The sequence below is a fragment of the Mytilus californianus genome, unplaced genomic scaffold (assembly GCF_021869535.1).
Source record: "Mytilus californianus isolate M0D057914Y unplaced genomic scaffold, xbMytCali1.0.p SCAF_17, whole genome shotgun sequence".
Classification (NCBI taxonomy): domain Eukaryota; kingdom Metazoa; phylum Mollusca; class Bivalvia; order Mytilida; family Mytilidae; genus Mytilus; species Mytilus californianus.
In genome coordinates, this window is record NW_026262659.1 from 10,491,827 (window position 1) to 10,517,194 (window position 25,368).

Consider the following 25,368-nt stretch of genomic DNA (forward strand, 5'->3'; position numbering starts at 1 on the left):
CTAGAAATGGGAATGAATCTGACACATAAATGAAGTTTTCTGATGGTCGAAATTAGGTCAAAGTAGATCAATTAGAACAAAATGTATGTGATATTACTCTGTATTCCATTTCTACCAAGCAGACTAAAGAAGTTTAATAGCTATAATTAGGTGAAGAGTCTGTCAACCAGATCAAATCTCATATGTGATCTGTAGCTTGGTATTTATCAGTGTATATAAAGTGTGAATCCTGAAATACCATTTTCACTGTACATGCCATGAATTTCTAATGTAGAATGATAAATAAACAGACGAAAAATTTCTTTTTTTGGAATAAAATTATAAATAATATATCAAATGGATTGTTTTAATAAACTTGTGATATAGGGTAGAGATGCAGAAGGGTTTATATCGCACATACAACGATCAAGGTGTGAAATCATTACTAAAATAAGTAAATATTAAGAATATTTCACTAACAGAGCGTGCATGAGATTCAAAAGCCGCAGTAAAGTTTTATTTTCAGAAAAATATACCTTTTGACATAATCATTAATGTTGTATAACTTTAAACAGGTTTTGTTATTCAGTTTGCTGATAGTCCACTATGCTGCTTTCGTTTTGCGATTCATGTTAACTTTACTGTCGAATAATGATACAATACTTTCATTTTCACTGTAGGGGCGATTCATTTCTATTGTAATTTCGGTCCATTTTCACAGTAGAAATCTTTCTCATTTTTACCAAATAGAGAGTTAGTTCAACTGATTCACTGACAAAACTGAATAAAGTCAGACGGATTTGATCATGATTACATTGTCTAACGAATTACAAAAATGAGTTCCGTAAAAATAGGAGCATTTATTGGTAAAAATATTTTAATTCTATTTTTTTTAATAATTCATCAGGATATACCTGAAGGGTTAAATCTTACCATTCCATTGACATTTCATCATTGAATGAATATACCTTGCAGAGTTAGGCAAATTAACGGCCACCAAAAACTATGCTGAAGTTTTGAGTTTCTGTCTATATCTAGTGTACTATACATCACATACTAATGAAACGTCATTAATGAATGCATCTTGGATAATGACAAGCGTTCACACAACGACCTACATTTTACACTTGAGTGACATGTTACGTTTTCACTTCAGTTTATTTATATCCATTCCATTGACATTTCATCATTGAATACATATACATTGCATAGTTAAGCAAATTAACGATCACCGAAAACTGCTGAAGTTTTGAGTTTCTGTCTATATCTAGTGTACTATACATCACATACTAATGAAACGTCATTAATGAATGCTTCTTGGATAATGACGAGCGTTCACACAACAACCTACATTTTACACTTGAGTGACTGGTTACGTTTTCACTTCAGTTTATGTTTAAAATTTAAGGAGCTATACATCACGTATCAATGCAACTTCATCAACGCGGTTACATTTAGTTTTCGAGTCAACATATGCTTCTATTTATAGTTAATTCAAGTTTGTGTTACACAGAATCTTTGTTTATCGATGTTTACAAGTAATTTATACACCCATCTATTTGAAATAGTCTCAACGAATGTGAAATTTCTTCATGTTTCGTTGTCTTTATAGTGTTTTTGTTTAGTACCGTTCATTGCAAATCATTGTACTGTTTGTTGTGCATTTTGACAACTCAAAGCCGATCAATATGGTAAACATAACGTATATAACATAATGATAGTGATTGACAACTTTTCAAAGCTTGCTTAATAAAGTACTATAATTTTCAAGGAAAATTCTCGGTAAAAATGCGTTGCACTCCATTTTCAGATTTAGATTTTTAGAGTTACTTTTGCGAAATCTCTCAGTCAGGTGCTCCCGATGAGTGGACTTTATTTGGTTCCACATTAAACATACACAAAATCCAGGTGCTTTAATTTTCAATATGAAATGTTAGAAATGTCGAATATTTAAGTCGTAATAACAAATATAAGATGGGTATTTCAAAGGAGACACCATATTTTCTTTTTCGAAAGGTACAGTACTGTTAGGAATACGCGCAACGTTTAACGGATCAGAATAAACAATTTCATTTTTGGAAAGTTTGCTATAGCTTGCTATAGCAATATACTTTCCTAAGGCATCGGCCTCAAACCGGAAGTTGGACAGACTATCGCAAGTGTTCTACTCCTAGATAATGTAGTACTAGTGTTGATTACTAATTCTAGGAAGATGCTTTTAAAATTTTGAGTTACTTCTATTTTGACAAGCTTACAGCTTGAATTAAAATGTACTGAATGTTCATCGATAATTCAAATGAATTCAACTTCATTTTGAAAATGGCTATCACAAACACTACTTCGCGGATCTGCGCTGCGCGGAATTTAAAATCAATACACATCTACACGAGACAGCAGTTTCTACGTTATGCTTTTATCGATATTCCCCAGACATGCGTGAGATCCATATATGTGTACCTCCCGACGGGAGTACAATAATCCCGGTTTCAGGGATTTCCTCCCGTCCTCAGGTTGAAGAGAAAATAAATACCGTGTTTAAAATGTGTCATGAATGAACATTTTTCGACGCTATTTTTACTACGATTATTACAAATGTTTATTAAAGACGTAAAAGCTCGAGTGTATCGAAAGTAACCTGGTATCTCATCTCGGGCCATAACAGACTCGGACTATAACAAACTCGGCCTATTACAAAATCGGACTATAGCAAAATTCGTATATACTATTTGTTATTAAGTCTCCCAAACAAAGTTCGGAGACTTATTGTTTTTGCTCAGTTCTTATTATTTTTCTTCTTGGGGTCTATTTATGGGTATTTTGAGGGCCTACAGCAGGGAGGGATTTACTAAAGAACCCTATGGGATTTATTTTTTTTATACGACCGCAAAAAATTTTGTCGTAGTCGTCGTCGTCGTCCGAAGACACTTGGTTTCCGGACAATAACTTTAGTATTAGTTAATAGAAATCTATGAAATTTAAACACAAAGTTTATAACCACAAAAGGAAGGTTGTGATTTGGGGGTTATGGTCCTTACAGTTTAGGAATTAGGGGCCAAAAATGAGGCCCAAATAAGCATTTTTCTAGTTTTCAGACAATAACTTGTGGAACGGTGTATGGATCTCTCTGAATGTACAACAAGTTTCCATACCACAAAGGGATGGTTAGAATTAGCTTTGGGGGGTAATGGCTCAAACCGTTTAGGAATTAGGGGCAAAAAGGGGGAAAACAAGGGTTTCCTTGTTAATGGACAATCACTTTTAGGTACAATGTTAAATTTGGATTACCTCCCTTACACTGCTTTAAAACTATGTATAAAGAAATTTTGTATTGTCTTCAGGTGATTAGCTGTTAATTTATTTTTAGAAGTTGCTAATAAAAATGCTGATTAAAGATATATTATTTTTAGACATGATTATGTATGTCATTTTCTACTTTAAGACTTTTATGATGTATTTAAATGGGTAATTATGGTTGCAAACTCCATTTTGAAATTTGAATTGAGATAATGACCATATCTTGAGGGAAAGATTTTTTTTTTTGGAAAAAGGGGAGGGCGGGGGGGGGGGGGGGGGGGGGAATTAGGGGGGTTAAAAAGAAATTGTGGGGGGAACACTTTTTTTTTCTCATTACAGATTTCAGAAATTGAAAAGAAAATTTCTTCAAATATTTTAAAAGGGGTGAGGTGAAAAAAAATTGTTTTGCCAAAAAAAAAGGTGGTGAAATTTTTTTTTTTTGGGGGGGGGGGTCAATTCGCAACAGCATTGTGTATTGCACAAAAGCAAAAAAATTATATATAAATTCAAATCATATAACCAATTCTAAGTTCTTTGACTACAGTTATTCTGTGTCAGAAACCTATTATGTGTCAAACATTTAATTTCAATCCAAATTCAAACCTGTATCAAGCACGAATATTGTGTCCATTTTTGCCCCAACTGGGTTGGACCTCTGCGGTCGTATCCAGCTGTTCTCGGCGAAGCAATTTATTTAATTTTCAAATTACTATAACTTGAGAACAGTAAGTGATAGACACACGCGGTCTTGTAATGATCACAGGACAATCAAACATCAAAAAAAATATAGATTGAGTCCCTGGAGTCACCCCACCCACCCCCTTTCAATTTGAGAATAGGCTTTTATCTTGTAAACAGTCGAGATTCCCACACCTTAACCATATATATTCATGTATGGGATAATAAAACAAATCAAATGAAATATAGCGGAAGTCCCTCTGGGTCACCCCCACCCCATCCTGTTTGAGAACTTGTAAACTGTCAAGATGTCCCCCCCCCCCCCAAAAAAAAACAACATATATATTCTTGTATTGGACAATAAAACAAATCAAATGAAATAAAGAGTCCCCTGAGAATCAACCCCCCCCCCCCCCTCCTTTTTGAGAACTTGTAAACGGTCGAGATCCCCACCCCTAAACCATATATATTCCTGTTCATGATTTCAAGAAGATTTGAATGACATAAGGTTAATCCCTAGGCGTCACTTATGCATATCACTTTACTAGACCAAACCAATTTGTACTGGACTTTGCCCAATGTCAGGCGACCATAGGAATGACTTATTATGGGAGCTTTGTTTTGGAGACTTCGTAACAGCATCCTGTTACAATTATTTCTTGTATTAAGTAAAAATATTTTAGAAGTCGGAAAAAACCATTAACCACACAATCTACTAATCGTAGTCCGAGTTTGTTCAATATATAACAATTCAAACAAGAAAACTAACTGCTTAATTAGTAATAATACAATATACTACAAACAAATATGAAGGACCTTAATCAATAAAAAATACTTACTAACAGGCGCTTTACATGGGATGGGCACAGAAAGAAATTAACAGAGCTTTCTGTATATTTGATTTTTTTTAAATCTACAGTTTAAGGTTACAATAGAAATTATCAAAATTTTACATGACAAACATATGAAAAAAGTGATTTTTATACGACCGCAAACAAATTTTTGGGATCGTATAATGGTATGATGTCGTGGTCGTCGTCTGCGTCGTCGTCCGAAGACACATTGGTTTCCGGACAATAACGTTAGTTAAAGTGAATGGATCTCTATGAAATTTTTTAAGACGGTCCAATACCACAAAAGGGAGGTTGGGATTGATTTTGGGGATGATGGTCCCAACCGTTAGGAATTTAGGAGCCCAAAACAAGCATTTTTCTAGTTTCAGGATAATAACTTGTGTATAAGTATTTTGATTGCTCTGAAATTGAACCACAGTGTTTAATACCACAAGTAGAAGGTTGGGATTCATTGTAGGGGTTATGGGGCCAACAGTTTAGGAATTAAGGGCCAAAAGGGGGCCAAAAACAAGCATTTTTCTAGTTTCCAGACAATAACTTGTGTGTTAGTGTATGGATCTCTCTGACATTTTACCACAAGGTTCCATATCACAAAGGGAAGGCTGGGATTGAGTTTGGGGTTAATTGCCGAAAACATGTAGAAATTAGGGGCCAAAAAAGGGCCAAAAACAAGCATTTTTCTAGTTTCCAGACGATCAACTTGTGTTTAAGTGTATGGATCTCTCTGAAATTGTACTACAAGGTTCCATACTACAAAGGCAATGCTTGGATTGAGTTTTGGGGTTATTGCTCTAAGGGGGGTTTCAAAAAGTTAGGGGGTGGGGGGGGGGGGGATTTTTTTTCCAATTTTTTTTAGGGGATTCATATTTTTTTTTCAAAATTTTTCAAATTTTGAATTTTTGAAAAGTTTCAAGAAGAAATCTTCAATTGCACAGTATTGCGCTATAGATTTGTAAGATCTTTGACCACATTTATTTTGTGTCAGAAACCTATATTATGTCAAAAATTTGATCACAATCTAAATTCAGACGGTATAAGCTTGAATTTTGTGTCCAAATTTGCCCCAACTGTTCAGGGTTCGACCTCTGCGGTCGTATCAGGCTGCGCTCAGCAAAGCATTTTATTGATAATTGCTGATGAGACAATGGTTTAGGGAAATACACCAAAGCTGTAATTAAATACATATTTGAAATAATACACATCTACAACCTATTTGAAATAATACACATCTACAACCTATTTGAAATAATACACATCTACAACCTATTTGAAATAATACACATCTACAACCTATTTGAAATAATACACATCTACCGTTGCAAACTTTCCACAGGTGCTATCCAGCACTTTGATTTTAGAAAATCATAAAAATTACAATGAACTAGGTTCATGTATGTGGGGTATATTCTGGAGGAAGATATATATCAGTTGCTATTTAAAGTTATTTAATGTTTGCATTTTTAAGTGAGTTTTTGTGACCAAGGTTTGTAAACAGTCGTGCGTTTATCATTCAGTAAGTACAGTTCGATTTAAAATTCTAATTCTTTAATTGATGTTGATGAATTAACATGTACACAATGGGTATAATATATTTTGTATACAAACTGTGTACATAACTCAGAATATTTTTGATATCTTATATCGACTTCTTCTCTCAGCTTCTTCTTTGTCGCTCAAACAAAGCACAACTAATTCATCAAATGAATATTGTCAGTTTTGTATGTGCAATTATCACATAAAACCACAATGAAAATCCATCGCACCTAAATAAAATCCACATCAGAAATGATCGCACTTACAGTAATAATGCATTGTACCAAATGTCAAAATGAATCGCTTTCAATAACTTTTTTCTACAATTTGTTGCCTTAATTATATATTTTTGGTTTTAACCGGATTTTCGAAGTAAAAATCGGTTATTAATTTGGGGATGTACTGCGGGTGGGCGGGCGGGCTGGCGGGCGGGCGCATGGCTGCGAAACAGTGTCCGTTCATTTACATGAAAACGCTTTGAAGAAAATTTTAAAAATTTAGATATGTTGTTTCCTGTTACTAAATGAAGGTCAAGTTTAATTTTCACGATTTTAGCTTTTCTCATTTTTCAGTAATAGCCCTTTCCCAAGAATTCAATTTTTGATGAATTAATCCATTTCTGTATAAAGGGAAATAACTCATTTTGTTAAAGATTTTTAAAAGACATTGATTGTATTAATGATAAATGACATTTTGGATATTTTTTTCTTTTCTTTGGTAAATTGTTTGAAGATTTTTGTGTTAGGTTTGTTTGTTATTCTGTATAAACTAATTTTCTGAAAGCTATATATATAAAAAAAAAATTATGATTTGAACTCCTTTAATTAGATAATAATCTATTTTTATCAAAGGATATATTTCATTACATTACATTGTGTAGATAAAGTTGATAGATAAGTTGCAGATCTATATTAGTTTGTGACAAATGAAAGAAAAAATATTTGGAACTATTAATTATATTTGATTATAATTTGAAAATAGATATACATTGTTTTACATCATATCTAATTTTAGAGAACTATTTTTAGTGATTGTAAATCATATCTTATGTTAGAGTACTATGTTAAACCATATTTCTGTTCAAAGGGAAATAAATCAAATTTATTCCATGAACCAGTAATGATAACATCAAAATTTCTTTATAACTATTTTTTTTAAGTCATGTATGTTATGAAGGTAGATGTCACAGTTGTTATGTGGTATATAATTTTGTTGGGTGTGTTAATGTTAATTTTTACATGATCCTGTTTGTGGTTCAGATTTTCAAACATCATTTTCATTATTAATTAGACAATAATCTATTATAAATATTCAATCACAATCCAAATTCAGAGCTGTTTTAAGCTTAAATGTTGTGTCCATACTTGCTCAACTGTTCAGGGTTCGACCTCTGCAGGAAAATCCGGTTTGTTGTCACTCGACAGCCTCTTGTTTATCATATTATTATACATTGTAATGCCATTTCCTAATGAAATTGTGTTAAAACATACATTCAAATCATTTATTTTGTATGTTCTAAATGTAAACAAACACAGTTTTTCCCATCATCCTTTATTAAGTCTCCCAAACGAAGTTTGGGAAGACTTATTGTTTTTGCTCAGTTCTTATTATTATTCTTCTTCTTCTTCTTCTTCTTCTTCTTCCGCCGCTTTTAAATTTGAACTTGTCCGCACCCGTTCTCCAAAACCGATTGTCAGATTAACTTAGGGTTTCACAATATGTTAGACTAACATGTCTAGTGGTGCAATCAGGGTTTTGTTTGTGCAATGGGGTTTATAAAGGGGTACTTTGAGGGGCAAAAAGAAAAGAGGGTTTTACTATAGAACCCTATGGGATTTTATTTTTTAAAATTTTCAAATGATTATAAATTGAAAACCGTTTGTGATAAACACAATCTTTTTAATCGAAAATGTTCTAAATGATAAAGCCCATTAAATGAAATACAGGGTTAGTCCCCAGGGGTCACCCCCATCCCCTGCCATTTAAGAAAGTTCTAATACCTTGTAAGTGGTCAAGATCCCCACCCCTAAACCATATATATTCTGGTTTGTCATGCTAAGATGGTTTGAATGATATACAGGGTTAGTCCCCAGGGGGTCATCCCGACCCCCTGCCATTTGAGAAAGTTCTAATATCTTGTAAATGGTCGAGATCCCCACCCCTAAACCATATATATTCTGGTTTGTCATGATAAAGCACATCAAATGTAATACAGGGTTAGTCCCCAGGGGTCACCCCCACCCCCTGCCATTTAAGAAAGTTCTAATATCTTCTAAAAGGTCAAGATCCCCACCCCTAAACCATATATATTCTGGTTTGTCATGCTAAGATGGTTTGAATGATATACAGGGTTAGTCCCCAGGGGTCATCCCGACCCCCTGCCATTTAAGAAAGTTCTAATATCTTGTAAGTGGTCAAGATCCCCACCCCTAAACCATATATATTCTGGTTTGTCATGCTAAGATGGTTTGAATGGTATACAGGGTTAGTCCCCAGGGGTCATCCCGACCCCCTGCCATTTGAGAAAGTTCTAATATCTTGTAAATGGTCGAGATCCCCACCCCTAAACCATATATATTCTGGTTTGTCATGATAAAGCACATCAAATGAAATACAGGGTTAGTCCCCAGGGGTCACCCCCACCCCCTGCCATTTAAGAAAGTTCTAATATCTTCTAAGTGGTCAAGATCCCCACCCCTAAACCATATATATTCTGGATGTCATGCGAAGATGGTTTGAATGATATACAGGGTAAGTCCCCAGGGGCCATCCCGACCCCCTGCCATTTGAGAAAGTTCTAATATCTTGTAAATGGTTGAGATCCCCACCCCTAAACCATATATATTCCTGTTCGTCATGTAATGAACATTTGAATGACGTATAGGGCCAGTCCCCAGGGGTTCCTCCCTACCCCCAATGTTCTAGTATCAAATGGTCGAGATCCCCACCCCTAAACCATATATATTCTGGTTTGTCATGCCAAGATGATTTGAATGATATACAAGGTTAGTCCCCAGGCATCACTAATGCATATAACTTTACTGGACCAAACCAATTTTCACTGGACGGTGCCCAATGTCAGGCGACCCTGGGAATTACGAATTATGGGAGCTTCGTTTGGGAGACTTCGTAACAGCATCCTGTTACAATCATTTATTGTTCTACAATAGCATACCTGCCAACTGTCACTATTTGCGGGGGATTTCCCCCATGGAGGCTCCCAATTGGAAATTTTGAAAGAGCAATTTTCTCCACAATTTAAAACAAAACAATCAATTGTACCATGGGTATAGGATTGTAAAGTATGAAGGAGCAAATAAACAACATTAAGATAAATTTGAAGGCTCCTTTAAAGGTTTTGTTGGACTATGAGAGTCATCTTGCACGTAAAACCCCCATGGGCATTTAGAAATGTTGGTAGGTATGCAATAGTAATACTCGCATTTGACAGTGAAAATGGACTATCTGGATTAGCACTTTATATAAACTGATTTATTTTTATTACAAACCCCAAATATCTACAAAGCAGACCGCAAACTTAAATGTTATTCCAGTGTAAGTCCAGTGATCATAGGTAAGTTAATGAGAGAAAAACCTGTGAAAGTTATCCTATTCATTTCAAACTCTGTAAGGTTCATGTGTAAGAGTTAGAAAATAACTAGTGCAAATGAATGAATTTGGTAATGGTTAGACAATATGGAAATACCACTTAATGTATACAACTTTAAGAAATCATTATACTAGATTTAAAATCATGGGTGTTATTAGTGGAGCAGGAGCTGTTCATCCTTTTGTAGTATCTGATTTCATATGGTGGGGTTCATTTTTCTGAGTATTGTTTAAAGACTGTTGATTGTTTCACCTGAGCCTTCAGTATGAGCGATTGGTGTCATTAATTGTCATCCATCTGAAGTTATTTAAAAAAATATCCCCTCTTTTTTTAACTGCACCAACTGGACCAATTAAGACCAAACTTGGCTAGAATCATCTTCAGAGTGTGTAGTTTCAAGTTCCAACCATCAGCAACAAATATTCTTCGGGTTTCGAAAAATTCAAAGTTTTGCAAACAGTTCATTCATAATTATGATCTTATCAATGATAGTTTATGTCAACACAGAAGAGCTGACTACTTATTACTGGGCTGGTGATGCCCTCGTGGAGGAAATCTCCACCTTGATTGGTTTTCTTGCAATCAAACTTTAGCTTTGGTTATTAGGCAAAAATAGGAATTTAATTTTTGATTGGGGGAATAAAACAAAATGAAAACTGCAGATATACCTTCCCAAAACCATTATACATCATATACTGTGTTGTATCACAGAATAATGACATCTATAGTTTATAGCCTAGTTATTGGCTGAGTTGTCTACGGTGATGGACACCATTAAAGACTATGTTGCTGTTGATAAAAGCTGCTGAGAAAACGATATCAAATATACAAATGAAAATTGCACTGAATTCTATAGCTGAATAAATAAAAGATGTAATATAAATATATCGGACTCTGACTTCTTTTAAAATGAGTTTTACCAGTACTGTGCATTTTGCTGTGTGCTTAGTTTGTTTCACGTTGGCTAGAGGTATAGTGGCAGGGTTGAGATCTCACAAAACATGTTTAACCCCACCGCATTCTTGCGCCTGTCCCAAGTCAGGAACCTTTAGGCTCAAAATCTAATAGTTGTCAAATCCTATTGAAAACTAAATATCAAAGAAGGCTTGAACTAACTATGTTTTCTCCTGATGTGAACATGCATATAATATTATTTTTTTTCAATTAAATTTGATTGAAATAATATCTATTTGGTTTGAAATAAACCATGAGGAAATTAACTTCCACCCAATACGAAGAATAATGACAAAATACATTATGGTATGGTGTGCACTACCGGTAGTTCAATCTTTGCGCCTTTTTCTATTGGGACTAACATCAATTCAATCCAATAGTAAAGAGACTACATAACAATATATTAATAAACCATGAATGTACTGCACTGGCATGAGCTATTATCTGGATCACATGTTCGTCAAGAGTATTGGAATTCTGTACAGATTTATTCTGGGTATTGTATTAGATAGAAGAGAGGCGAAAGATAGCAGAGGGACATTCAAACTCACAAGTCGAAAATAAACGGACAACGCCATGACTAAAAAGAAAAAGACAAACAGATAAACAATAGTACACAAAACACAACATAGAAAACTAAAGACTGGGCGACTTGACGCGATCTTATCTTTCTGTACGGTAATAAACCTACAATATCGGTTTCACCTGTAATTGTACCCATTTTCTCAGCTCTTCATAAAATATCAATACCAATATAATGCAGAAAACCTGATACTTGTTACGTAATGACGCCATGATTTCACATCTGCAGGTTGAGCACTTATAGCTTGGTGTCATTAACTGCAATATAAACATAGGGAGATGTGGAATGATTACCAATGAGACAACTATCCACCACAGTTCAAATGATGTAGATGTCAGTAACTATAGGTCACTGTACGGCCTTCAACGACGAATTGTTCCACGCAGTATACTCAACGATAAAAGACACCGACATGACAAAATGTGATTTATTATTACAGTGAAACATATATTTTGAACAAGAAAACCAACGGTCTGAGTTTACGAAAAAAAATGAATGTGCAAGACAGCAAGCGTAATAAATCTTTCATCATGCAGATACTGTAAGTATGAGATTTGTGCAATCTAACTGAGTGTGATTACTTGGCCGTTTTGATAGTGATTATTTGATTACCAGACCAAATATTTCATGATTATTTGATTGATTATCTGATAAGCTAGGACTGTATTTTTGATTATTTGATTATCTTGTTTAAAAAAATAATTTATGATTATGTGATTATATTGGTAAAATATTTATGATTATGTAATTACTTGGACACCCCCATGAGGGGCCTCCTAACTGAATTCGCTATCCTCAAATGAGTTATAGATGCACACGACTTAATGTAGGTCTGGATTTTAATCAGATTGGAGAGTTGTGCTATTGTTGGTGTATCTATTATTAATAATACCAATATTTCAGTAATTGTCTTTAGTTATATCATAATCTTTTTGTGATTTAGGGTGCTAGTATTTGTTGTTAATAGAAAATATGTGATAGTTTTCTGCTGATTGGTCGGGTTGTTGTCTCTTTGACACATTCCCCGTTTCCGGCTAATGGTTCTCAATTTTATCTTAAATTTACTTATAACTTGTTCTAGGCTGTGACTGTTTTGAGCTTGACATATCATATAGATGTCTTGTCTATTGGCGATTTGATGTTGACCTCTGGACTCATTCTATTTTTTGTGTCGTTGGTTTGCTGTCTCTTATTAACAATTATCCCACATCTTCTTATATTCACAGTAAGTGTGTTTTTTTTTTGTACTTTTCGTTGTTCCTCTAATCGACATTAAAAAGGGAGGTGATAACTCAAAACAAAATTTTACCTCGCCACATGTTCATTACTGCCTCTTTAATGTATTCAGAAAACCATGCCATCATAAATGTATAAGCTTCTCCACTTTATATTGGAGGCAGGGGTGTGGTGTATATGAGATTGCCCACTACAGGCTCTTTAATTCATTCATTTAAAATCATGAATATAAACAAAGGAAAAAAGGTGGCAGAGTACGTTAACATGTTTATGAGCGCCCAATCCTCCCTCAACTTGGGATAGTGGGATTACAGCATAATATAAGAACAAACTGGGAAAATCAGACGGAAATTGCTAATCTCATTAGATTGACACAAATCACGAAAATAGTTAACATAAAGACAAAATACACAAAGCGCATTTTCAAATTTTACCTTGACTGTTAATTCAAATAACTAGCTGTTTGTAATCCTTAAGAAATTCATCTGCTGTTGAAAACACAATACAATGAATAAACATATATAACATGTTTTTGTTATTTTGGTGCATGTTTTTTTTTTATTACATGTATACTGTCTAGATTGCATTGGTTACATGTATATTGTCTAGATTACATTGGATGTATATAATTGTTCTGCAAATGTTTAAAATGATGCTGTTTATGTGTTATATGCCCCGCTGTGGTACTAATTTTGTGAACAAAAACATAGTTTATTCTATTCTATTGATCGATATAGATTTTAAAGCATTTGATAAGTTTAGATCAGGTAATTAGCATGTTAAAGATATGTAATTTTGCTTATTGTCTCAAGTCAATCACTTAAATATAATGAGTGACCGAATTATTCATAAATTCCTGATCAAAAAAGCACTAATTTTACAAGTAAAAAAAGGACCCACTTGCATTCTTTTTTTATATATAGATTTTATTTTTCAAATAAAAGTTACTTTTGGACACTGAAAATCACAGGCGCTTGGGTATATGATACAGATATTTTTTTGGGGATTTTTTGTTGTTGATTAAAATATTCAATTTTCTATATTTATACTACATATCTATCACTACTGCGCATGTCTCACCTAGTTTCGAGTGATTTTACCAACTCTGAGACAACCCCCATTTTACTATGTGGATAGTATAAATATAGAAAATTGAATATTTTAATCAAGAAAAAAAAAGAAAAAAAAAATATCTGTATCATATACCCAAGCGCCTGTGCTGAAAATTAGTTTATTGATCAAGTTCCTTCACACGGTTGGTAAGTCCTGACTTCTATCTTGTACGTTGTGGGGTATAAATTTTTCATGTAGATTTCGGTCTTCGTGCAAATTGGGCTTATGTGAAATGCTGATTGATCAAAATAAGGATTAGTATGACAAAATAATAACTGTTTCTGTCCAATATGAGCTGATAACTGATGTTACACGATATCGATTTTTAAAACGACACCAATTTTCAATTTTTGACAATGGCTGATGATCTCAGAACCAGGTATCCATTTATAACGAGCGTATTTATCTGTTTATTTCATGTTTGTGTTTAAAATATAGCTATTTTACGTAAAAAATGATGTCCCAGAAATCCGGATTTTTTTCTTCAAAATTCTGGGATTAAATGCTTACGAATACGATTGTCATGTGTTGCCAAAATTTAATATGAAGTGATAACTAGTGACCCCCTAAGGCTGGGACCAAGTGTATTAATCCGAACCAAAGGCTGTTAATTTTAGACATGTGGATTTTGTATGTTTGCTTTAAACTTGTCATGTGACTCTGGCCACAGACCACAATTAAATTCCCCTATTAGTTCTTTATAACGTTTTGTTTCATTAAAAAAATTGCACCTTGCATTTTTGTCAAATCTTTTGTGTGTATAATGTATAGTACTAGTCCAAAAATATATCCAAAATTCAGAAAGATTGAACCAATGACTCTTACAAATTTAGCCAATACACATCCATACCCCTATGGACAAGTCAAGAGATGTTCCGAAAACTGTAAATATCACCTTTTTGCACCTGGCCTAATCACTCTTTCCATATCAAAATCAGTTAAAATACAACATCCAAAAGATTATTTCACCTCTCTTCTTTTATTTCCACCCAAAAAAAACTAAGAAATGAGTGAGGAAGGGAAAGAAAAAAAATTAAGAAAAAATACACTCTAATTAAAAGGAACTATATTCGTGGACAACGAAAAGCGGGATCATTAATTGTGGTCTTGGGCCTATTAGGGGTCTAAAACTTGACCAATTCTAATAAAACTTGGCATGATTTAAGCTTAGTGTATTATAAAACAGTTTACAAAGTTTCAAAGCCATATGATACCAATTCTAAAAAATGTGGCATTTTTTATATCTGAACTTTGGGTGCTGAATTGTGGTGTTGAATTAGAACAATTTCAACTATCAAATTTGGGCTTCTAAAAACCAAAATATACCAAAACTTACATTATTTAATGTTTCTATGTATAAGTTATCACCTATTAAAAGCAACAGATAGCATACTTCATGTTTCAGACTTATAAAAAATGGCCAGAAGTAAATTTTATATGAGCCTGTGCCAAAAAATAGAGGTTTTCAAATGAATCGAGGCCTTATATGAAATGTAATATTTTTCACTTACCACAATTTTCTGAAGTTGTTAAGTTATAAAAACACCTTTTACATGTTATAAATGTACTTTTAATGGAAATATAAGTTTCAAATAGCATAACACATGTGAATAAAATGGTCTTCAGCAATGTCAAGCTTAAAAAAACAGGTTGTCAATTTAGGTCGTTCCCCACATTTGCATATTAAAAAGCATATAAATGATATGGTAGATAGAGATATGCTTCTTTTTGCTCAAATCTTTGTTTAGATATAATAAAACATGGAGCCTGGATGTAACATGACTGTCACTTTCAACTATATATGTAGACAGTATGATTTGATGCAAAGTTATTTACTTTACTTTTTAAAACCGGCATGAAATTTCAGCCTCAAAAGGCCAATATTTTAACCACTAGCTATCAAACAAAAGAAAATAAAGGTAGTCTGTGAAACAGACAAGGTCAAACAACCAGTAATAAGTGCTTTTGATACAGATTCAGTGAAATCTGCTAAAAGGAATTCAACTTGTATGTGCATAGAACCTCATTTTTCACTTGCTTCATACTGACCGTTAGACTAAGACCATTAAAGCAGCACATTTTGCACTCTTATTCTGATTTTATCTACTTTTTTTTTGTGTTCAGTGTTCAAAAATGAGTTAAACATCTACATTAGATACCACAAACACAAATAGAAAACCAGAAAAATCTGTCAGAGAGAAAGTAAGCATGCTACTTTTGTAAAAATATTGAAACAACTGAAAAAGTTCAATTTTGGGCATGTAGGCTGAAATGTCACTTTTTTACAAAATTTCTATCAAATAAAAGTGGAAATCATTTATTCTCATGTAGTTTGACAAATTAATACCAATAGATCATTCAGGGAAGTTGTCAAAGTACAAATTCAATATTTCCTGAATTCACCTCTTAAGCCACAGACCACAATTAAATTCCCCTATTAGTTCTTTATAACGTTTTGTTTCATTAAAAAAATTGCACCTTGCATTTTTGTCAAATCTTTTGTGTGTATAATGTATAGTACTAGTCCAAAAATATATCCAAAATTCAGAAAGATTGAACCAATGACTCTTACAAATTTAGCCAATACACATCCATACCCCTATGGACAAGTCAAGAGATGTTCCGAAAACTGTAAATATCACCTTTTTGCACCTGGCCTAATCACTCTTTCCATATCAAAATCAGTTAAAATACAACATCCAAAAGATTATTTCACCTCTCTTCTTTTATTTCCACCCAAAAAAAACTAAGAAATGAGTGAGGAAGGGAAAGAAAAAAAATTAAGAAAAAATACACTCTAATTAAAAGGAACTATATTCGTGTACAACGAAAAGCGGGATCATTAATTGTGGTCTTGGGCCCTCTGTGGGTTTCCATCTTAAGCTTTAAATCAATTAAACACTCAAGTGTGACTAGGGAATGGAAATATGGTCACTTAGGTCTTATTACAACCGACAGTAAAATTGTTTCCTGTGTGGGCATCCGTTTGATATATGTGATACGTACAAATCTGATGACTCGTGTACAGAGAGTGTCATGCTCTTAATGCATGTTATGAACCCTTGCAACATCTCTAAGGGCTAAAGGCATAAATCTGTATGTTTCATTAGTTGTCTCCCTTTTTTGTTTGTTTAACAAAATATGATTTCAACAAGTAAATTTATTTAAAGCAAAAAATATTTCACATGAATCAAAATATTAGGATTATTGATTTGATCATTTCTTCCAAGATGATGAGTTACAAAAAAGATGACTGACATCAAGACCTATGTATAGATTTAAAAAGGTCAAGCATTAAAATGAAATTGAGACAACATTGTTAGGCAATGCTTTGTCTTATGATTCGCAAAATACTAGTGAGAATTTAATCAATTATCAATACTATAAATTACATCAATGAACAATCGACTCTTAATGTAAACGGACAAACAAATGTGTTGTGTCATTGGAAATGTACAGGAAAATGCAGGAATGTGAAAATCATCTATGTAACTCTAAACATTCTCACAAAAACTAAATTTTTATACAACTGTAATTTTTAGCTCACCTGGCTCAAAGGTTAACTTTTACAAAAATCTTCTCCTCTGAAACTACTTGGCCAAATTTAACTTAACTTGGCCACAATCATCATTAAGGTATCTAGTTAAAAAAAAATGTGTTCGATGATCCTGCCCGCCTACCAAGATGGCAGACATGGCTAAAAATAGAACATAGGGGGTAAATGCAAGTTTTGTCTATTATTTTGAAAACCGTTATAGATAGACTAAATCTGACAAGGGCAGAAATGTCCAGCCTGGTGAGCATTTCTAATTGTCTTTTTATGTAAAACTGTCAGATGATTCCTTACAGGAGTTATTGCCCTTGAATGACAAATTTTACAATCTTTTTTCATTTTTGCCTTTTATCTTAAAAACTGTAATAGAGAGAAACTTTTAAATGCAAAAATGATCAGCTAGAAATGTTCTACAAATAAGGCTAATGGTTGAAGTCGTCAGTCGACTTCTTATTAGAGTTATTGCCTTTTGATGACAAATTTTTACCAAATTTTTGCGCTTTGCCTTATATCTAAAAAATTATAATTGATAGATGGGAACTTAAATATAGGCAAAAATAATCAGCACGACAAGATCTACAATTGATACAATATGGTGAAATCATTGGATTACTCCTTATTGGAGATATTGCCCTTTAATGACGTTGTTCCTTTTATGATAAAAATTATAATAGATAGACAGAAACTTATATAAGCAAAATTGATTAGCAAGAGAACATCTACTAACAAGTCAAATTTTGCCGATATAGTTAGTAGACTGTCACTCTTTATAGGAGTGATTGCCCTTAATTTAGGAATTTTTTTTACCATCTTTTGTGTTGTGAGCAAAAACTAAAGAAGATAGAGGTTGCAATTCTGTAAATACTGACAATGCAATTTCCCATAGGAACTCCCTTTGCGGCTAAAATTGTGACACTTTTACTATGAAGTTTCGTGAAAAATAATATCCCAGAACGGAAAGTTTATATGCACTACTATTTTATTCAAAGGTCAAAATATAGGGCTGTGCGGCATATTTTCAACATTTATATGCCCTGAACTTCTAAGAGTTTAAACTTATACTAAAATTCTATACTACCCTTACCTCCATTTTTGGACCTCCTAAGAATTAAAATTTAGCCACTACCATGTTTTTCAATACTGGTTACATTCCCAAGTGATGTCTCTATGAGATGAAACACAGAGATCATCAATGGGAACCAGTACGTTAACAAATTAACATACCTATGAATATTAAATATCTCCCCCAAAAGAGGCGTGGTTTGAGAAACAGCTGTATTTACAAAGTGCAACCTAGAGAGAAACTAAACGGACTAAATGATCAGCAATACAAGATCAACAAAACAAAGATTTTTGTCATGAATTCTATTCTCGCCTACGATGCTGGAGAGTGTCATTTGTTGAATATGCATATAGACCAAGGTGAGCGACACAGGCTTTTTAGAGCCTCTAGTTAATTAAAGCTTCCTTAGAGATATGAAAGACAATGTATTGTCTCATTTGGAACAACTTTCTCAAATAAAACAAGACCACATTAAGACTGATTAATAAAAATTATATGTTATGGAAAGGATCAAGTATTTAGCTCAGTTTTCAGTGGTAGAGGTGGGTATTTACCATTTAATAAGATGTGGTGTGCCACAAAATAAGAATAAATGTGTAACTAAAATTAAAATTGAGAATGGAAATGGGTAATGTGTCAAAGAGACAACAACTCGACCAAAGAGCAGAAAACAGCCGAAGGCCACCAATGGGTCAAGTCTGATTGTATTGAACTAGTTATGCTGATACTCTATAGTTCTATAGTTCTGTATATAATTATTACATGGTATAAGTAATTGTACAAGATTTCATATTTACGGAAAAGAAGGAATATGGTTTGCTGGTTTTTTAAGGTTTTTTTTCTCTTTTGCAGAATGGAAGATAAAGAAAAAACTGATACTGTTATGAGGACTATGGTTGTTTTTAGTCTGGCCATGATTACTTTGCCAATATTTCTCTATTTTATCAGCAAAAGTTTTTTCTTTGAAGGTAAGTTATTGAATCCATGGTCCTGTTTAGTATGATGCTTTGATTGAAGAATATATATCTGTATATAGGTCAGTTCAGCCTGCTTCTGGCTACAATTGTTAATTTCTTATTCCAGGCTCAGTAAATGTAGAAAATGATAATTTTATATGTCTATGATAAGCATTCTTAATATAGACTGATCAGCACCACAAGATCTATATACCCTAAAAAGTTAAGAAAAATCTGTTGACTTGTTTAGGAGTTATTGCCCCTGAAATACCCAGTTTTCCCAATTTTCCTAGTTTTTTGCTGTTATCTTGAAAACTAAAGGATAATGGTTAAAATTGAAATCTGTAAAAATGATCAGCATGAAGAAATTTTTCTACTCTGAAAAGTCAGGAAATCTGAGGACCTATTTTCCTGATTTTGGGAGTTTTTGACCCTGAAATGTTGATTTTCCTGTTTTGGCAATTTTGGCAGTTTTTTGACTGTAGGAACTGTAGTAACTAGGTTACAATGTTATTGTGTAAATTTAAAAAAATGATCAGCAACAAAAATAACTAGTATGTGCAAATAATTGGTTTCATTAGCAGACTGGCACTCTTTCACCAGGTGAGAAATACAGGTACAGAGGTGGCACTTGTGTTAGTCCACTCTATACACTCATCGATATTAAAAGGGGAAGGATTGAGATCTAAAAAAACTAAGTTAAAACTTGTTTCCTTTTCATGAGCCTGTCCTAAGTGAGGGATCTAGTTAAAACTTGTTTCCTTTTCATGAGCCTATCCTAAGTGAGGGATCTAGTTAAAACTTGTTTCCTTTTCATGAGCCTGTCCTAAGTGAGGGATCTAGTTAAAACTTGTTTCCTTTTCATGAGCCTGTCCTTAGTGAGGGATCTAGTTAAAACTTGTTTCCTTTTCATGTGCTGTCCTAAGTGAAGGATCTAGTTAAAACTTGTTTCCTTTTCATGTGCCTGTGCTAAGTGAGGGATCTAGTTAAAACTTGTTTCCTTTTCATGAGCCTGTCCTAAGTGAGGGATCTAGTGAAAACTTGTTTCCTTTTCAATAGCCTGCCCTAAGTGAGGGATCTAGTTAAAACTTGTTTCCTTTTCATGTGCTGTCCTAAGTGAAGGATCTAATTAAAACTTGTTTCCTTTGCATGTGCCTGTCCTAAGTGAGGGATCTAGTCAGTGATCGTCTTATATCATGTCTAAATGTTTATCTTTTGTTAATTTGGAAAATTCATCAATCAAATGATTCCTTGGTATTTTTCATTTTTTTTGGTAAATAAAATCTATTACAGGAAAGTTGAACAGGACTATAGATATAGAGAGGATGACATACTCCCTTGACCAATTACAGCCAGGCTGATTTGGACTATAAGGCACCAACCATGGTCATTTTATTTGATGAATTTTCAATTTTCATTTCTTTCTCATGTTTACAGGAAGGATGATTGGGGGACCCTCTACAAAGCCTAAGATATTTATTTATCTGCAATTTCTACATTTTTCCTTTCATCCTACTGCCTAATATTTGTTTATATCATGGACAGGACTTGATACTTGAAAATATTAGGCAATGACGTCATGTATCAGTGCAGCAACATTGTGTGTTCATATTCATCTGCGTCTATTTATCAGAGAAAGGCACGCGACTTCATTCATACAACCGAACAACTATCACAAGGTTTGGTACGTGTAAAATTAGTTTTACTAATTGATTAATTTTAGTTCTTAACCAAAAACACATATTGTTAAAACAAATTGCCGATAAAAAGAATAATGGCATTTTATTTTTTGATACTGACTTCATCAGCTCGAATATCAGCTCGCCCTTGCAGGCTCCCTTGATATTCTTGCTGATAAAGTCAGTATCAAAAACAAAAATGCCAAGATTCTATATATGTACAATGTACTTATTATTGATAATTGATTGGGTCATGTACAAGACAGCAATGATGCTACATAAATTCCCATATGGCCTTGTGGAAGATCTGAGACTGAAACTGGCAAAGGTAAACTGCTTATATACTATATGAACAGTCCTATATAAAAGTTCTCTTCTTTCCTGTCAGCAAAAAAGTGCAATCCAACCACAGCCTGCTTCATGACCTTTTTCAACTGAAAAATACCATGAAGACTGAGGCAGGCTAGTTATATACCGGTATATTTTATAGTTTTACATTTGTCATTTCAGGGCCATTTATAGCTTACTTTATATGCGGTTTGTGTTTTGCTCATTGTTGAAGGTCATACAATGACCTATAGTTTACTTCTACATCTTTTGGTCTCTGGTGGAGAGTTGTCTCATTGGCAATCATACCACATCTTCTAACCTTTATAGTTAGGTAAACTGCAAAACTGTATGGAGGGTCCCTTATTTGCATCACTCTCACCATAGCTAGAAGTTATTTTTAATTTTGGTTGATTTAACTTAAAAATCCTGTAAAGAGGTTGGCTATTCATAAAATGTGACATACATGTACTTGTGTGTTGGATACTTTAAACATGGAAGATTTCTGTAATTTTGTGTTCACCTTAGATTTATATAAGTGAATTGTTTTTAAGATTGCAGAATATTGATTTGAAGTACAAATTTATCATTGATGTGTAAATTTGACACTGCTTGAAAAGTTGATTCAGAGAAATCGCATAAATAACAACCCGCAAAAATATCCACATGTACATAAGATTTATAGGGGTTGGAGAGCAGTCCTTTATGCCACATTTGATTGATTCAATATGTAGTTGTCACATGGAATACTTCTGTAATACTTTTGGAAAACAAAAAATATTTGTCTCTTTTCAGCATTTCTTGGAATGAGTTCAGAAAACAGTTACTTTTATGCAGCATTTGTTGCCATAGGAACCGTACATATAATTCTAGGACTGTTTGTTTACAGAGCATTCACAGAAGATTCTGAAGCTAGACGGACTCCTTATAAAGAAGACTAGTTCTTTCATAAAAAAAATACTTTTAAGGAAAAGGCCTTTAAAAAATCTTCCTAGATTCTCATCCATTATTTATTTCAACAATTAGGACTGGAAGATTAAGGGCAATTTTTTATTTTATTTTTGCTGTTTTTGTGAAAACTCCTAGGAAACTAAAAAAATATAGCGGGGAAAAAAAAAATCTGCTCTGAAAAAATCAGGGTAGAATGGATTATAATCTAGGAATATTTTTATTGCTGTAATGACTGGTCCAGTTGTATTCAGGCCTTGGGAATATTTTATTGAAGGATAGATGTATAATATTACAGGGGGGTAACATCGAGTTGTATATGAGTATATGCAAAGTTTGGTTTTTGTATAGGAAAATACCTGTTTTTTTGTAACAAAACAAAAAGAAATAGTATAGGCAGTACAAATTCTAAATTATACAATGTATTATTTCTTCCTATTTAGTACAAAAATTGTAATGAATTAAATATATGTTATAACTTTTGTTCAAGTTCAAAATGTTTATCTTTATTGGTGTAAAACTTTGAGTTGATTGGTTTTAAAAACCAAAAACATCATAACCTGAATGTGTGTACAATGTGGTTCATTTGATATAAATTATCATGTACATGAACATATACATTTTTCAAACTATCATATATGAATGTCATTATTTTAAATTAAAAACAATGTTAAGTGAATTTGTTACTTTAATTGATTTTTATAATAGATAGATAATGAATTTGGATAAGACTTTCTCTGTAGCTATGTACTAGTTTATGAGAATAAAATCATTCATTCATTCATTTTTTTTAAAATTATTTTAGATATATATATAAGTGCTGTATGTGGATGAAGTAATGTAAATTCAGAAATTATCACACTCTGATATCCTATACATATACCTGTATGCAGATTTGTGTGAAATTACGATAATTAATCACATTTTTTCCTTTCTTCAAAAATCGCTATAGTAAATGCATCACAATAATTTCTGAATTTACAGTAAACAGGTTTGAATTTTATAATGTAATTTTGTGAGGAAAACAAATACGGTACTTGAAATGTAAGACATTCAATTATGATTGTAAGAAATAACTGATTATATTATGAACCTTGAACCTCTTGAACAAATGTTTCTCTCAATAAATTTGCAATATGCATCAGTGCCAGATTTTTACTTGTTTTAGATAATTTTAGTGGATGGGCAAATTCAATTATTTTTATTTTTTCAATTTTTTTCTGCATCAATTAAGAAACAAACTGTTTATAGGAAGACATCAAAAGGTTTCTTTGAAATATCTAAAATAATAAGTACATGTAAATAAATTAAATATAGATGGGTTTAGAATTTAGCAACATTTTTTTCATTATGACTAAACGAGAGACACATACAACACTCATGACAGACTAGGAAAATAGTTTATTATTTATAACAATTGTTTTAAAGATTTAAAGGATTCTGTCATTTTTGCAAGATATTGTTTGTAGAATGAGAGAGTTGGAATACTGTGTAGATTTTATTAGTGTGCTAGTTGAAATGTAGAGGAGATAAGATAATCAAGAATGTCTCAAAAGGTTTACTAGTATGTATTTGTATATGTATTAACCATTTTTATAAATACATGTATGTCAATGAAAGAAAAATTATGTGTTCATCCCATCAGAATTAGTTTTCTTGCATCTGCTGCCATCAAAAGAAATTCGTTTTCTGTTATCTGTTGAACTGATGACTATATATTAGATATTCAGGAGGATTTTTATGCAAAAACATTTACTTTCAATAAAAGATAACATATTTATTTTTCAAGACATTTCTGCATGAACATTTTAATTTTTCATGCACAACTATTTTCTACATTTTTGGGTGAGGATAGTAACCTTTTTAAGCTGCATTTAGAAAGATTATCTATGTATGTCAGTTACAATTTTTACCTACCTGGTAATTCATTTTCAAAATCCTCCTGCCATTACCATAATTTACCAATTTCCAGCTTTACATCATTTCCCTCCAAATTTCCATTTGTAAAGAAGAGTTGATTAAATCTAAAATAAGGTGATTAATGTGCAATTTTATCACTGACCAATGTTCAAAAAGGTATTAAAAGTTTTCATTCAACTATTTTTATGCCCCCGCCATAGCGGAGGGGGGCATTAAGTTTTACCCTTGTCCGTCTGTACGTATGTACGTCCCAAAATTGGTTTCCATTCTCTAACTTTAGCTTGCCTCAACCGAACGTTATGAAACTTATACAAAATGCTTATTACCACAAAACACAGATCAAGTTTGAAATTTGGTGGCGTCACTTTTACCGTTCTAGAGTTATGCCCCTTTACAAATAGAAAAATTGCTAAAATATTCGTTTCTGTTCTCTTACTTTAGTTTGCCTCAACCAAATGTTATGAAACTTATGCACAATGATAATTACCACAAAACACAGATCAAGTTCGAATTTTGGTGGGGTAACTTTTTTTAAGTAGCGTCACTTTTACATTTCTTGAGTTATGTCTCTTTATAACGTAATATGCAAGCGGGGGCATCATCTGTGTCCCATGGACACATTCCCCATTAATTAATTTGATTTGGAGTTGTTTATCTGTTATTTGCAAAACATTCTTGGTGGTCTTGTGGAAGCAATCTGACTCCAGTGTAGGAGGTCATGGGGTTGATGGGGTTAAAACATCAATTCTAGCAGAGTAATGTTTGAAAATGAGAAGCAAAAGATAACAAACAGACATTCAAACTCATAAGTCGAAAATAAACTGACAACGCCATGGCTAAAAAATTAAAAGACAAACAACAATACACAAAACCTTACATAGAAAACTAAAGACTGCACAACACAACCCCACCAAAAACTGGGGTGATCTCAAGTGCTCAGGAAGGGTAAGCAGATCCTGCTCCACATGCGGCACCCGTCTTGTTGCTCATGTTAGTACAAAGTTTTTACAAACCCGGTGATAAGTCTAATTTAGTAGGTCACATTCAGGGAAAAGGGGACAGGATTGTAGTTACGACACTTGGAACAT

The 25,368-nt window shown here is 33.1% G+C and overlaps 1 protein-coding gene across 1 annotated transcript; it reads left to right on the forward strand.

Moving 5' to 3' along the window:
* The first annotated feature begins 14,069 nt into the window (after positions 1-14,069).
* LOC127726406 (vacuolar ATPase assembly integral membrane protein vma21-like) lies at positions 14,070-24,140 on the forward strand. The gene is made up of 3 exons (XM_052233807.1): positions 14,070-14,213; positions 19,303-19,418; positions 22,208-24,140. Exons 1-3 carry the CDS (start codon positions 14,191-14,193, stop codon positions 22,351-22,353), a joined length of 285 nt encoding a protein of 94 aa, XP_052089767.1. The 5' UTR covers positions 14,070-14,190; the 3' UTR covers positions 22,354-24,140.
* The last annotated feature ends 1,228 nt before the right edge of the window (positions 24,141-25,368 follow it).